The sequence below is a fragment of the Culex pipiens genome, chromosome 1, assembly GCF_016801865.2.
Source record: "Culex pipiens pallens isolate TS chromosome 1, TS_CPP_V2, whole genome shotgun sequence".
Classification (NCBI taxonomy): domain Eukaryota; kingdom Metazoa; phylum Arthropoda; class Insecta; order Diptera; family Culicidae; genus Culex; species Culex pipiens.
Window position 1 is genome coordinate 8,597,689 of NC_068937.1, and position 15,410 is coordinate 8,613,098.

At 39.4% G+C, this 15,410-nt stretch overlaps 3 protein-coding genes across 3 annotated transcripts; 2 read left to right on the forward strand and 1 right to left on the reverse strand.

Annotated features, from left to right (window-relative positions):
- Positions 1 to 2,498: 2,498 nt before the first annotated feature.
- Positions 2,499 to 4,721, forward strand: LOC120413276 (lysosomal aspartic protease). The gene is made up of 4 exons (XM_039574006.2): positions 2,499 to 2,655; positions 2,903 to 3,013; positions 3,398 to 3,527; positions 3,601 to 4,721. The coding sequence occupies exons 2-4, from the start codon at positions 2,949 to 2,951 to the stop codon at positions 4,567 to 4,569; spliced, it is 1,164 nt and encodes a 387-aa protein (XP_039429940.1). The 5' UTR covers positions 2,499 to 2,655; positions 2,903 to 2,948; the 3' UTR covers positions 4,570 to 4,721.
- Positions 4,722 to 5,215: 494 nt separating this feature from the next.
- On the forward strand, positions 5,216 to 6,474 carry LOC120413277 (tRNA (cytosine(38)-C(5))-methyltransferase). The gene is made up of 2 exons (XM_039574008.2): positions 5,216 to 5,466; positions 5,521 to 6,474. Exons 1-2 carry the CDS (start codon positions 5,367 to 5,369, stop codon positions 6,456 to 6,458), a joined length of 1,038 nt encoding a protein of 345 aa, XP_039429942.1. The 5' UTR covers positions 5,216 to 5,366; the 3' UTR covers positions 6,459 to 6,474.
- A 1,419-nt stretch (positions 6,475 to 7,893) lies between these two features.
- LOC120413278 (histone H3.3A) lies at positions 7,894 to 15,268 on the reverse strand. Its single transcript, XM_039574009.2, has 3 exons — positions 15,114 to 15,268; positions 8,699 to 9,017; positions 7,894 to 8,629 (listed from the first exon to the last, which is right to left on the reverse strand). Exons 2-3 carry the CDS (start codon positions 8,978 to 8,980, stop codon positions 8,501 to 8,503), a joined length of 411 nt encoding a protein of 136 aa, XP_039429943.1. The 5' UTR covers positions 8,981 to 9,017; positions 15,114 to 15,268; the 3' UTR covers positions 7,894 to 8,500.
- Positions 15,269 to 15,410: the final 142 nt, after the last annotated feature.

Here is a 15,410-nt window from a genome sequence, read left to right on the forward strand (position 1 = left end):
TTCTTATTTTTATCATCTAATTCGAGATGTGCGACCCCATTTTAGTCAAATTTGAAATGATTGCCCTAAAAATTACCAAATGCATTTTTTGTATTCCGTAACCGCCATTTTAAAAATTCTTAATCACTTTAGAGTAGTTTAGGGTCGTACTAACACTCAAAAATCAAACATAAGACATAAGATTTTTTTGTTGTGATTCGATTATCCGAAGTAAAATTTGTCAGAGGCCTTGGATAATCAAGTCCAGACTGTTCACATATTTTGAAAATTTTTCCCTTCCCTCGATTGAAACTACTAAAATTTAAACTAAATCAATTGAGTAGTTTTAAATTAAACTTTTCCGTGGCTTTTGAAATTATGGTAAAATATTCAATAAATTTCCAAACAAAGCAAAGTTTTCAAAACATGGTGCTCTTGTTTAGAAGATTTTTTAAATTCTATTTTCATACTTTACAAAATATACATTTTATGATTAATTCTGATTTTGAATACTGAAAATACGTTCAAATATTATTTGATTGTTATCTGTTTTAAAAATACGTTATTTTTAACATGTTAACCGAGGGGTGAGACACATATAATAAAAAAGTTAGTGCTAAAAGATTGAACATTTCATGAAAATATTTAACTTTAAAAGCTTTATATCTGTTTTAAACAGTTTTTTGCTTTCAAAATTTAATATAATAGAAATTTATTTACAATGAAAATGTTAGAACAAACATTGGAAATAATTGGGTCTAAAATTAAGCTTCAATTTGTGATATCGAGCCAAACAATTCATTAGGGCACAAAACCAAAAACCACGATTCGAGAAAATCGCTTGCAAAAAGTGCACAACTTGTTTCAATTCCTATTTAAAAAATAAGCTTGACTGATGGTATTTTTACTTATGATACGATAAAACACATCATTATTCTCAACTCTGCTTGAATGCTTCTTAATTTATGTTGATTTTCGCAATAAAACTCATAATTGGAGCCTAACATTTCAAATGGGCACAAAACTTTTGTAAACAATAGTGTATCCCTTTCCCTCAAATGACATTTTACATAAGGTGTGAAAGGGACACACTCTTGTCTACAAAAGTTATGTGCCCTAATGAAATGGCAAGCACGAATTTAAAAAAATCTAGTTATTGGGCCCTTTTAACTTTCCAGCTGTTGTTCACAATGGACCCTTTCTAGATGCAACTTCGAAGAGAATTGAAAGGGCACTAAAGCGCTGTCATCCGATTGTTGTTTTGAATGATGTTTATGGGACCTTTTGTTCAGTTAGAAATAATGAGGAATTCAGCGAACATTATATTAATTGGTGAAGTTTTGTGATCGAATGGTGAGAATAAGGCATGTGAAACATAAAAATTCTTCAAAAGTGCACCGCGGGACCTATTAAATATTGTGTTTCGACGAAATTTTTTATCTGCAGAAATCCTTGGTGAAACGTAAACCAAACGTTGTTTTGAAGTGAATTAGTGTTAAGAATGTATGAAAAGTTCACTTTATAACATAGAAAGTTCCTCAACTACGAAAAATTAACTAAAAATAAAAGGGCACAATTGAACTTTTTTTCTGGTTCGGAGTGAACATTGTTATGGGCCCTTTTGTGTTTTTGTTTTTTTCAATAGGAAATTGTTTTTTATCAATCTGATTCTTGGAGGGCATGTAGGAAGTGTACTAATGAATGGAATAGTGGAATAATCCCGAATGTTTACGTTTTGGTTTTGTGCCCTAATGAAATGTTTGGCTCGATTTTTTTCCAAAATTTCTGACACAAAAAAATCTGTATGGACAATTGGCTCACAGGGATCAAGAATTTACTAAAAAGTGTCCACGTGGAATGGTGAATACAACCTGCAATAATTATATTTAAAACATTGTTTACGGTTTTGTTTCAAGATTTTTATTACTAAAGGCTGAAGAGTTCTTCAGATAAGATTGAAAAAAAAAATAATACAAAATTTAGCCACAACTTTAAAAAGGCATAACAAACCAACAAGAAATGTTTATGTGTAAAATAATTTTCATATTTTTTGTAACAAAATTCAAATGAACAAAAAACCTACCTGACATTTAAAAATATAACTTATAAAAGATTTTTGGTCAAATGGCATTTCACAAATTTTAGAGTGCCAGAAAACTGAAAACTAATTAAGCGGTATACGCACTTCGGAAGGAACCGGTCAAGGAAAAAATCAAATGGGCAGCAGCGGCAGCGCAAGCAAGTCAGAGAGGGTGAAGAAAAGCCCCAAGAAATCGCTCCCTCTCCTTTGTTCTGCTGTTCGTAATGCTATTTCTTAACCCCTTTCCTTCCGATCTGCATACTAGCCTTTAAACATGTTTCTATTTGCCATTTTCGGAATATATTTCCACCCCACATCCCAGACTCAAACCAACGCATCACAAAGCTTTCAACCAAACATCACGAACGTCACCAAACCAAGAGAAAGCTTCCACTCAACCCAAATTTGGGTACCCCCATCCTGACAGCGCATTCAAAACATCAAAAAACAAAATTTTCCTCGACTCATCGCAGCAACCTCTGCGTTGGTCTTACGATCATTCTCGAGCGGTTTCTTGAAGCAAGTGCATCGTTTTCTCACTTTCGTCCTCCCCGGTCCTTCTCGACACCAAAGAATCCTTTCAAGTACACAAACAGGTAAGAGGTCCTTTTCTTTGTTGGTTTGTAGATTATGGATTTGGGATTGAGCAGGTAGTTGTTTCCGGACGAAACAAAATGGTGTTCTTTTCTCTATTATTTTCTTAGAAACGTAGTTTTGTGTGACGAAATTTTGTTTATCTGCGTCTCACTTTATTTTTGTTTACGAAAAAACAAAGGCCGTTGAACTGCTAATTAAGTTTGGGTGATAACGTGATTTTTTTTTCTCGATTTTTTTCTGTCCTAGGAATCGGATTCTAGTCCGACGGAAGCGTGCACCGGCAGCCGGCACGATGCTAATTAAATCAGCGATTGCTTTGATCGCCCTGGTCGCAGTGGCCCAGGCCGACTTGGTTAGGTAAGTGTTCTCCTCTACAATAATCATGATAGTAAAGTTAGGGGAAGGAGTTCAATTTTGGGTTTTTCCTCAAAATTGCATCATAAAATTTTCAATCGAATTGAGAAAATGAGCAAAATATTGATTTTTGTGCTGACATTGTAGCATGAGAATTGGGTCATTCTGTAAACATTTCTAATCTGATTTGCGAACATAATGATTATTACGAATGGCAAGTAGAGCACAAAGCTTAAACAAGAATGAGTCATTCGACCGTCTAGCGGTCAGCTCGTTGATAGCAGCTCAGCAACCTGTAAATAACGTTTGCTCAATTGATAAATAAGCCAAATGAAATTGAAATCTCTCTTTGTTCTCGTGAGTAATAATCTGCCTCTTCTTCCTCAGAGTTCAGCTGCACAAGACCGATTCGGCGCGGACGCATTTCAGAAATGTTGACACCGAGGTCAAGCAACTGCGCCTTAAGTACAGCAACTACGGCGGACCGGCCCCCGAGCCGCTGTCCAACTACATGGATGTAAGTTTTCCCTGCTCAAAACTGCTTCGTCATGCCTGGCTAAACCTTTGAGACACATTTCCCCCTTCGGTAGGCTCAATACTTTGGCGCCATCACGATCGGAACGCCGCCGCAGAGCTTCAAGGTAGTGTTCGACACCGGTTCCTCGAACCTGTGGGTCCCGTCGAAGGAGTGCTCCTTCACGAACATCGCTTGCCTCATGCACAACAAGTACAACGCCAAGAAGTCGTCGACGTTCGAGAAGAACGGCACCGCTTTTGCCATCCAGTACGGTTCGGGTAGCCTGTCCGGATATCTGTCCACGGACACCGTCACCGTCGGCGGCGTAGCCATCCAGAAGCAAACCTTTGCCGAAGCCATCAACGAACCTGGGCTGGTCTTTGTGGCGGCCAAGTTTGATGGAATCCTCGGACTCGGCTACAGCTCGATCTCCGTCGACGGAGTCGTCCCGCCCTTCTACAACATGTACAACCAGGGTCTGATCGATTCGCCCGTCTTCTCGTTCTACCTGAACCGTGACCCGAGCGCCGCCGAAGGAGGCGAAATCATCTTCGGAGGCTCCGACTCGGCCAAGTACACCGGTGACTTCACGTACCTCCCCGTCGACCGTAAGGCCTACTGGCAGTTCAAGATGGACTCGGTCAAGGTGGGCGACACCGAGTTCTGCAACAACGGCTGCGAGGCCATCGCCGACACCGGCACCAGTCTGATCGCCGGCCCCACCTCGGAAGTGACCGCCATCAACAAGGCCATCGGCGGAACGCCCATCATCAACGGTGAATACATGGTCGACTGCTCGCTGATCCCGAAACTGCCCAAAATCAAGTTCGTGCTCGGCGGCAAGGAGTTCGAGCTGGAGGGCGCCGACTACATCCTGCGCATCGCCCAGATGGGCAAAACGATCTGCCTGTCCGGCTTCATGGGCATCGACATCCCGCCGCCGAACGGTCCGCTGTGGATCCTGGGTGACGTGTTCATCGGCAAATACTACACCGAGTTCGACATGGGCAACGACCGGGTTGGCTTCGCTACGGCCATCTAAGAGCGGCAGCTTCCAAAGTTTCACTATCTCATACCACGCTAAAAAAATCTTTAAAATGTGACTAAATTTCGTTCTTTTCAGCTAGCAAGTTCTTACCGTTCAGGACTCTTTTCGAATTCAGCGATTGGAAACAAATAAAGCAGTTTATCGTAGCAGGAGTGCGGCCCCTTGGATGGAACAGAAAAGAAATTCCCTGCAACTATCTCTGAAGAAGGCGATTTTGACTCAGCGGCGAAAGGTTATCGGAACGGGTCACTAGACGAATGAACGGTTCTGCGAAATCAGAATACCGCTGTACGACGTTGCAAAGTGTACAAACATTCTCGATGGCAAACATGGCTCCACAAGCAGTATAAACGGCAATCCTAGAGTGCCGTCGAATGATCGTAATTTGGGCGTTGGGCAGCTTTTGTTTGTGTAATGATTAGAAAGGGATGAAGAAGGACAATAAACGCCACCACAAATCTGGTTGAGTTTGAGATTTATTTACTGGCTTTCTGATTTTTATCGGATCATACATTAGTTGTATATGAAAACTTTTGATCGAATCAACAACTAAAATAAACCAATTAACAGCTATAACTATTACAGCGTGATCCATTTTGCAAAAAGTTTGACAAATATTCAGATACCTATATTTGAGAAACTTATTGTAAAACGCATCGCATACATTTTGTTATTACATGACATCACACCAACACTAACAAAGACGTCAAACCACATCACTTCTCTTTACAGAACGTTGATCTGACTGTAAACATAAAACCGGCTGATTTCAAATATCAAAACAAACCAGCATGGAACCTCAACAGCTTGATCAAAATGAACAAAATCCTTCGGAATACCGCGTTCTGGAGCTGTTCAGCGGAATCGGTGGCATGCACTATGCCATTCGCCGTAAGTATTTAACCTCAACCCAAACTCCATCAACTAACCTCCGTCCCACTACAGGCGCCGGCAAACCGTTCCGCGTGGTAGCCGCGATGGAAATCAACCCGGTGGCCAACACCATCTACAACCACAACTTCGGCCCGGGCGCAGCCAAAAACAGCAACATCCTCAGTCTCACCCCGGAACGCATCCACCAACTGGGCGCCAACGTAATCCTGATGTCCCCTCCCTGTCAACCGTTCACCCGAAACGGCCACTTCAAAGACGTGGAAGATCGACGGGCGGATCCGTTCGTGCACCTGTGCGACCTACTCGACAAAATCCCACAGGTGCGATTCGTCCTGTTAGAGAACGTCAAGGGATTCGAACGCTCACAAGCTTGCGAGCAGTACAAGGTTCGCCTAACCGCAGCCGGTTTCTTCTTCCGGGAGTTCATTCTCTCCCCGCACGATTACGGAGTACCCAACACCCGGCATCGGTACTACTGCGTCGCAAAAAGAACACCGTTTGAGGGACCCACCCAGGAAATCATCGTCAAACCCCACAACAAGCACGTAAAGAGTCTAAAATCAATCAGCGAAATCGTAGAACCCGACGACGGCGACCACCTCAGCCGATACCTGCTCAAGCCGGACCTGCTGCGGAAGCGGCTCGCCATCATGGACATTTGCACGCCCGACTCGCGCAACTCGATGTGCTTCACCAAGGCGTACACGCACTACGCCGAGGGGACCGGTTCGGTGTACAGTCCGCTGGCGAGGGAGGAATTTGACCGGATTTATGCGCAGATTGGACTGGCTGAGGACGCCGAGGAGCAGGACCGGTTGAGGGCCAGCTTGAAGGTGCGGTATTTTACGCCGAAGGAGGTCGCGCGACTGATGTCGTTTCCGGAGGGGTTTGGGTTCCCCAAGGGGACGACGGATAAGCAGTGCTATCGGGTGCTGGGGAACAGCATAAATGTGCTGGTGGTTTCGTCGTTGTTTGATGAGATGGAATAAAGTTGTTGAAATTGGATTGTTGTCTTTTGCATGTTAAATATTTTGGCCACCAAAATAGCGCTTCCCTAACACGGACGTAAACTTTAAGTACCTAGAAGCAGGATTGCCTGGTAAGTCAGATTTTATGCCTTAAAAATAAACGCACCATTTACAAAGGTAAATAGGTAGATTGTTGGTTAATAGTGTGACAATTACTCGCTAATGTTTGATTCGCTGAATAATTAATCACAATACACAACATTTACCACCTCTACGACGTGGTCGCGATTCTCGCGGTCTTCCTCCTTCTTTTCCGCTCCACGCGTTCCATTCGACGCAGGTCGATTCGACAGCTCTACCGCGACCTATTGGAGTTCAGTTGAGTCCCACACAGCGGGCATTTACAGATTTTGATAAGTGCTTTGGAGTCAAACACTTCGCCGCAGAAGCGGCTCATGCCCAATTTTCTGAGGGTGCCTGGAATTTGCATCTCACAATCTTTGAAACCAATAATGTTCTCCTGGTCACCTGCATCTCTCAACACATTTGTTGGGTATGTGCCGAAGAAGTGGTCACACCGAATGAGGAACCAGTGATTCGGCAGATCTTGAATTCTTATCACTTTCTGGTTTTCCATAACTTCAAGCTTTTCTGCTTCAGTTTTTGCGATTATAGCTTTGGTATTCGCTGGTAGATTCAGTTCTTCTATATCTGCTTTCGTCTTACGACTTGGGCTCTGCGTGGTAACGGCAATTGATGTTTCAAGAGGCCTGTAGTAACAAAGAGAATGGGTATGCTTTTAAGTAAGCAAGTGAGGTATATAAAAAAAACTCTTAATTTCTGACAACTTTTGACACGTTTGTCATATTTTCAATCTTTTTGACTCTTTCGAAAGTTATTATGGGTATTCTGACAAAACCTGATATGACCGCATGGCAGCAGCAGAACAAATTTTTGGCCATAGATTGACCGCAATATCAGAAAATTGCTCAACTTGTTAAAATCTTTGTCAGAGAAGCAGGTCAAAATTGGGTTAGTTTGTATATCGGCTCGAAAGCGACCTTTTATTTTTTGGAAATGTCATCACTTTTAAAAGAAACAAGTTTTCTTTTTTCACTTTTTTAAAATTTAGATGTATGTGTGATTTATTGAACTTTTTGTTTGTATGTATGTAATACCGTTCCATTCAAGACAGTGTGTGTGGAGGGTGCAACTGCACGTTTCTTTTTCTAATGTGGATTGTTTTGTTGTTGTCCAATTATTATTACTTCACTTGCTATGATGAAATGGAATCGAAACATGTTTGTTCTCATATACGTGATATTACTGCTGATGTGTTGTGTGAAAACTTTGAAGTTAAGATAAAACTCGACTCCTAAATTCCCTTTAAATTAAACGCTATTTTTGATTATACATTGACAAAGGAAGAAACAAAAAAAATAAAACGGCAAAGATCTTCTCTACACAACTAAACATTTACGTTTATTTCTTACTTTGTAAAAAAAAATATAAATTGCATATCCGTTTTCCATCGATTTTGTTTTAGCAAATCTGTACGTGGTGGATGCGTGCGTTATTTTTTGAGTTGCGATATCGTTCTGCTGCGGGGTTCCGATGGAGAGGAAGACCTTCCTTCGGACCTCCTTCGAGGTCCTGGAGGGTCGCGCCACAGTGCGAACACGCGCTCGCACGCCCCTCTTATCAGCTACCTTAAACATCTAGTGTTGTATTTTTTTCTTCTTCTTCTGTGGTTTGTGAATAAATTTATACTTTCACATCTTGCTTAAGATTTTTTGTTTTGTTTTCTTTAAACCTAGAGAATCAGTAAATTTTGCTCGCTCTGGAACTGCAAGTCCTTCGAAAGGGAAAAATAACAAAGAGTTGGGTTGAGTTTGGTTGCTTCAAAAAATGTTTTCTTGAAAATCTGTATGGTTTCGGCTTGCTTTTTGATGCTGATCGCGTCGTAAAATTATAATAATAATAATATTAATAATGTATGCTTGCGTGTGAAGAGGGGGAAAGGAGGGGCGGAGACAAATAAAGAGGGAAGGGGAGGAACCACCTTAAGCACGTTCGCCTCGGATACGGCGGGCCAGCTGGATGTCCTTGGGCATAATTGTGACGCGCTTGGCGTGGATCGCGCACAAGTTGGTGTCTTCAAACAGACCGACCAGGTATGCTTCGCTGGCTTCCTGCAAGGGAGTTTCAAAAGAAATGGTTTAAATCACAATTCCTCAAGACACACGCCGGGAGTTCCGTACCTGGAGGGCACCGATGGCGGCCGACTGGAAGCGCAGATCGGTCTTAAAGTCCTGGGCGATTTCACGCACCAACCGCTGGAACGGCAACTTGCGGATCAGCAGCTCCGTCGACTTCTGGTACCGACGGATTTCACGCAGCGCCACCGTACCGGGGCGGTAACGATGGGGCTTCTTGACGCCGCCGGTGGACGGGGCGCTCTTACGGGCGGCCTTGGTCGCCAGCTGCTTGCGCGGAGCCTTTCCTCCGGTGGACTTACGGGCGGTCTGCTTAGTACGGGCCATTGCTGCTGCTGCTGTTGTTGTTTTTGTTTGTTTTTAACTGTTTGAAGAAAAAAAGACGCAAAAGTTTGTTTAAATCTTTTTTGTTGAAACTAGCATATATTTTTACAGTGCAAAACCAGTTAGAACCAGAAAACGCCTTAAAAATGTTTATCTCTGACAGCGAAGGTAGAATCTGCATTCAAATTCTTTGAATAAGCAATCCCAAAAGCGCCGGAAAAATTTTACCAGGTGAAGGGACACTTCGCATAGACGCCCTTGCTCATATCACGTTACTAAAGTATGGAGCGACGATAAATTAAATGCAATCCACAACTCACAGCGAACGACCGAAGAAACATCCTACCACGGATTCCTGCTAACATCCGCAGAAGCTCCGACCAATGCTTTAAAAACGAACCAAAACTAAGCACCACTCAAGCAGCCGCCCGAACGAGACAACGTGCTCTTTCTATCTCTCTTCCATGTGTCTGCTGCGTGGTGACAGAAGTCATTTGAATGCGATCATGGGAGAGATGATCGGAATCTCGGTAGAATGTCAAACGACCGTTCTCTGAGCGAATGTATTTCTAGAGGGAAGTCAATGACTGTGTGAGTGACTTTGCGTAGCACTCATTCGTTTGTGTGTGAAACGAACGAAAGTAGAATGTCAAAAGCAGGTTGTCGTGGTGAAGACGATTGGAGTGTTCTGTCACTTATCTCAGAAAAAGGTCGAAATTTTGTAAGCACTTGAGGTTTGAGATTTCCAAAATAGTGTCTACGTGGTTTTTGGATGATCTCTTAGCCAGTCAAGAGTTTTCTATTCATTAAAAAAGGAAATAAGGAAAATTGTTTGCAGGATATAGGATATTTCTCAGCTTTTCGCAAATATTATTTGCAGGGGAGTTTTTCCTTGGAAAATTATTTTTAAGTTACAAAAAAACCTAAAAAATTTCGAAAAAATTCACCCGAAAAGCCTATAACTTTAAAACGGTGCTCTTTATCAGAAAATGTGTAATTTAATTTTCAAGTGCAAAATTAATTTAACATTTAAAAATAATTTTTGAAATTTTGCTTGTCAATCAAAATGTAAGATTTTTCCCCAACAATAACTATTTTTATAAACTAATAGCTCCGGTACCTGATTTTTAAAGTTGTTGATCGATAATATTAGATAATCGATAATTATCGTCGATAATATTAGCATCTATCGAAAACGATAATAGTTATCGTCGGATTTGGATAATTCTATCGGCGATAATAATTTTTGAAATCTATCCGAAACTAACCAAATCTAACCTTATCATGTTAAATGTTGAATGCTTTTGCTAAGAATATATGTTTTATAATTTAGAAAATGTTTCAAAGTATAAATACTTTTTTTCACAAACTACCGTATATAATTTTATAATTTGCAATATGGGTATCAATCAAACCGAAATAGCGTAAACTTTATATAATATTTGTTTGTAAAATACACTTTTTTACAAATTACCGTACTTTTTCCGTATTTTTTTTAAATTGCAATAAGGGTATTCAACAAAGCGAAATTTTTCATGTTTTTTCACTTTATTACAGATACTTTAGTAAAATACTCGAATTCCATATAAAACAAAACATATTTTTAACATTCCGTTTATTTCATTAAAATTTAAGTATTTTGTGAAAAAAAAAATATTTTACAAAAAAAACTCAAATAAAATGAAAATTTGATACTTTGCTAGATACCCGAAGGATGTTAGATATGGCGAATGACAAAATTTTTAGTATTTTCGAAAAAATACGGAGTTTTTGCATTTCACAAAATCGTTTTACTAAAATAAAAAAGCACACAAAATTCCGCTTCGTTTGATGTCCATATTGAATGTTATGAAAATTTGTAATATGAGTATTTTTTAGAAAAATTGGATATTTTTGGAAAAATACGATATTTTGTGAAAATTTTAGTATTTTACAAAAAAAAAAAAAAAACATTAATAGAGTGAAAATGTTTACATAATTTCGCTTCGTTTGATATCTTTATTGAGATTTATCAAAATTTGAATACACTCAAACCCCGATGGTTTGACATCAACCGTTGTCAAACGAACGGGGTCACTTTTTAGTTTGACACCCCTTTTACACGGAGTTCACACACATCACTAAACGTTTGTTTTGGTAGTGTGCGTAAGCGCCGTGTAAAAAGTGACAGTTCGTCACTTTTTAATTTGACTTTGACCAACCAACGGGGTACAAACTAAAAAAGTGTCAAACAAAAAAGTGACCAACAACCGGGGGTTGAGTGTATTTTCGAAAAAAAATACGGTATTTTGAGTACGGAAACTTACGCCGTTGCAAATATTTTTCAAAGTTTATGTCGCTCCCACCCCCTTCAAATTGGTCGGAAAAATCAAGGGGCAAACAAAATTCTAAAAACTTTTAATGAAAATAGAACTGTTATCGACTGAAAGATGTATAAACATATTTTTTCTACATTAATAATCATATTTGGCATCAGGGATGGAATAATCGCAAAAAAAATCAATTTCGCTAGCGAACTTTCTTCACCCGCGAAAGAGAGAGGAGGCAAATCACGCAAAAAAAAATCGCTCCCGAACTTCTCGAAAAAAATCAATCTGCTGACGATTTTTTGTGAATTTCTTTGTCAGCACCACTTAAAAATATTTATTTAACTTTTTTTTACACATATTGCCCATCAACAAAATGTGACAGGTCATTTTTCGACGTGTGACGTTACACTTGCAAGTGTAGAAGTGAAAAAGATGTTCCGCCGAATAATCAAGATGATGATTTTTTTTTAAATTCTTTTTACCGATCTTTCGTGCGCGAGAGAGGAGAGCCATGCTCCTTTCGGATTTTTTCTCTTGATGAACGTCCAATGATTTTCTTTTGATGATGATTATTCCATCGCTGTTTGGCATGATTGGGTTTGTTTAGAAAACATTTTACATTTTATGGAATTCACCGCGAAAAGTATCGTCAACTAGACTAGACAGGTTTATAAAAATGCACTTTTTTAAATCAAATGTTGAAACCACGTTTTTTCTGTCCACGAAAACATATCAAATAAGGCAAATTTTATTTAAAGTTTTTGTCTCCCCCCTCCCCCCTCAAAGTTGGCCCGAAAAATCAGGGGGCATAAATTTTTTTTTAAACTTCAAAATTTCAATGGAAATTTAAGTTCAATCAACTGAAATTTAAAATGCATTCTTTTGCATCATTTTTAGCATGTTTGGGTTGTTTAAAAAATCTTTTGAATTTTTGAAAAAAAAAAAAAATATCTTTGGTATCGCAAAAAGTCTTTAACTAACTAATGATTGCAAAAGAACTTAAGTAGTGTAAAATGCATTTGAAAACACATTTTGCATTCAAATGTTGGTATTTTATATCAATTTTTATATGCCCTATGTCAATTTTTATGTCCAACGGTAAAATACACGATTAAAAACCATTTCTGATCACTTTTTTTCATTTTAATGCAAAAAAAAAAAAATTTGACATGACAACATTTTTTCGATGGGTCAACTATGGTCCCCTTGGAACGAGCTGTCAAGTAGGAGCTTTTCTGTCAAGAAGGACCGCGGGGTTAATTTTTCAAAATTGATTTAAAAATCCATTTTAAACTCTTTGTGGTTGTACAAAGTGTCATTGTACTCAGAAAAAAAAGCTTTATCGCTGTAAACAATAATATCAGTACCGTCAGTGGGGGTGACTATGGGTCATAAAACGAAACACCTCTCGAAATTTCTTAATAACAAAAAAAAAATTAAATAACATCGAAAATCTTTCAACGTAGATTTGTTCTTAGATAGTTTACTAATATTTTCCCAAAATATGGTGGATTTTGATGAACACTACCTTAAATGCCAATAGTTTGAAAATTGACCCAATCTCACCCCTTAGAGGGGGTGACATTGGGTCAAATGAAACTAAAATGATGCTGAAATACAACGATATGGTAAAAACAAGTCATCCCACAGCGTTTCTTGTTCGAGGGAATCGTATTGACATGCTACAATGTTTGAAGTGGAGATTTTCAAACATTTGGGTAGTTTTCGAGCAATTCTAACAAAAATATATGAAAAATGATTTTTCGAGAGGTCATTTTTGGCCAAAAACGTACCCCAACTTTAGACATATGCCAAAATAACAGGATTTGTTCTAGGAACGAGATTTTTTCAGCGAAGTCATCTTAAGATGTCCCCTACACAACTCCTTTAACAGAATTCAGTTTCATTGAGAATAACCTGAGAAATGGTAAAATCCGTAAAAAATCACTTTGACCCAATCTCACCCCCCAGACCCAATGTCACCCCCACTAACGGTAATCTTAGCTTCATTTTAGGACCCAATTTTCGTTTTTCTTCAAAATTAAACAAAATTTCATTTATTTTTAGTTTGGGGCACTTGAAGGACGTGTAGATGAATAATCTCAAGCATTTTTGATATTGGTTTTTCGTAAGTAGGTCGAATACCGATGCAAAAAGGGCTTTGTTTACCAATGGCTCTTACGGCTTTTTGAAAACTAATCCGAGAAATAAGCTTTAGCTTAATTTTAGCAAAAAATACAAAATTAAAAATCTTGAAAAAAGCCTAGTTCTAGAAAAATGAGTCTATATAAAGGCTGCGATCCAAAATTTTACAAAATTAATTTAAAAATGAATTTTAAATGAAAAAAAAGCCTCATTCTTGTGTATGTATAAGAAAAAAAAAACGAAATTCTATTTTAGGTAAAAAGCTTTTGGAGGACGTTTAGCTAAACAAACTAAAGCACTTTTGAAGATGAGTATTCATAAATTGGTGATGTTGTTGTTCACAACGATAAACCTTATTTTTCTGTGTAAAATGACCGCAAAGGATTTAAAATGAATTTTTAATTCAATTTAAAAAAAAACTTCGTGGCCCATCTTGACAGAAAGCATTCTACTTGACAGCTCGTTCCAAGAGGACCATAGTTAATTCATCGTATAAATGTTGTCTTGTCTATTTTTTTTTTGCATTAAAAATGAAAAGGTTCAGAAATGGTTATGAATTGTGTTTTTTTACCGTTGTATATAAAAATTTACATATGGCTTAAAAACCCTATTGTACAGGAATATTCCGTTCAAAAAAGCTAAGGCAAAAAGTGATGAAAAAGCAACATTCCCTTTTGTTTTTCAACACCTATTCTAACAATAATTCTGGACCCCAGCGAAATTACAACCCTCATTGCGCGCACGCGCAATAATCCCCAAAACAGCTTCCACCAGAAGATAACCCGAACCCTTAAAAAAACAAGCTCCAAACACAAAATAATCGATAAACCTGTTTCCACTATTTTTTCTCCTCCCTCCTTGCACAAACACTTGCAAAACATAACCTGTGTCTCTGCGGCGATTTTCCCGCCACAAGTAATCCTCAATCAAAAATCGGGTGAACAACCGCCCCGTGGGAAAAATCGACTCTCATCATCATTAAAAATTCTGCCCGACAGACAGCCAGACATTTCTCCCCACCAGACAAAACAGGGTGACATTAGTCACTCACTCTGGCAAGCCGATTTGGTGATTGAAATTGAAAAAGGCGCAACCAAAGCAGGCACTGACTGATGAGCAGCACAAACATCAAGAGTGGGAAAGGGGGAAAAAGAAGAAGGGGAAGTCAGTCGGGGTGTGTGTGTGCGCAGTGTGGCTCGGCCTTCGCCCCGTTTTCCAAAGACTCTACTGAAAAAAAAGTTAATATTCTTTGTAGGAAGTCCACGCGCGCACTTACGGTTTTTGAAAATCGTCAAATTTCGCGAAAAAGCCCCAAAATCAAAACAAACACCGACAATTTTGATTGTTTACAGAAAATTTCGCGATTGCTGCGATTTTTGCGCGAATTTGAGGCCACGAAACGTCAGCCGCGCAAACCCAAGAAAAAAAGAGAGGCCAGAAAACAATGCTACAAAATGGCGTCGCAACGAATGTCGGGAGAATTCGGTGGAGCACAGATCAAAATTTGTGCTGGCAGCTTACCAGACACTTTTCACCACAAAAACACAACAATTTCATGCACTTTTTCCGAAATCTAACACAATTTCACACTTTCTCCCCAGAAATTAACAAATTTTGCACTATTTTTCCCGAAAATTTCTAAACCCTTCCCCCCACACAGCCCACTAATCACACAAACTTACCTCCTCTTTGAAGCTTACTAATCCAAGACGACGAGCAAAAGTTCGGGCACGTCCACTGACACAGAGTTCACTTTACTCAATGATTGCTTGGATCGCGGCGCGACGCAGTCGTGTTGGTTCCTGTTTCTGGCGCGCCACCAAAGGCTTCACCAACACACAGACAAACGTTGATTTTGACAGGTCGCGAAAGCTTTGCTGAAGGCAGTGGTGCCAGGCAGGCTTGTAACAAGTACAGATTGTTTTGACAGATCGCACAGACCAAGCATTCAATCGAGTACAGTCATCCCTCATATTCGA

What these genes read in the sequence shown, in the direction of transcription:
- LOC120413276 (XM_039574006.2), top strand. Translation starts at nt 2,949, where the DNA reads ATGCTAATTAAATCAGCGATTGCTTTGATCGCCCTGGTCGCAGTGGCC. An exon ending in GCCCAGGCCGACTTGGTTAG is followed by an intron (nt 3,014 to 3,397) that starts GTAAGTGTTCTC and finishes CTTCTTCCTCAG; the next exon opens with AGTTCAGCTGCACAAGACCG. An exon ending in CGCTGTCCAACTACATGGAT is followed by an intron (nt 3,528 to 3,600) that starts GTAAGTTTTCCC and finishes CCCCTTCGGTAG; the next exon opens with GCTCAATACTTTGGCGCCAT.
- LOC120413277 (XM_039574008.2), top strand. Translation starts at nt 5,367, where the DNA reads ATGGAACCTCAACAGCTTGATCAAAATGAACAAAATCCTTCGGAATAC. An exon ending in CATGCACTATGCCATTCGCC is followed by an intron (nt 5,467 to 5,520) that starts GTAAGTATTTAA and finishes GTCCCACTACAG; the next exon opens with GCGCCGGCAAACCGTTCCGC.
- LOC120413278 (XM_039574009.2), bottom strand. Translation starts at nt 8,980, where the DNA reads ATGGCCCGTACTAAGCAGACCGCCCGTAAGTCCACCGGAGGAAAGGCT. An exon ending in CCGCCATCGGTGCCCTCCAG is followed by an intron (nt 8,630 to 8,698) that starts GTACGGAACTCC and finishes ACTCCCTTGCAG; the next exon opens with GAAGCCAGCGAAGCATACCT.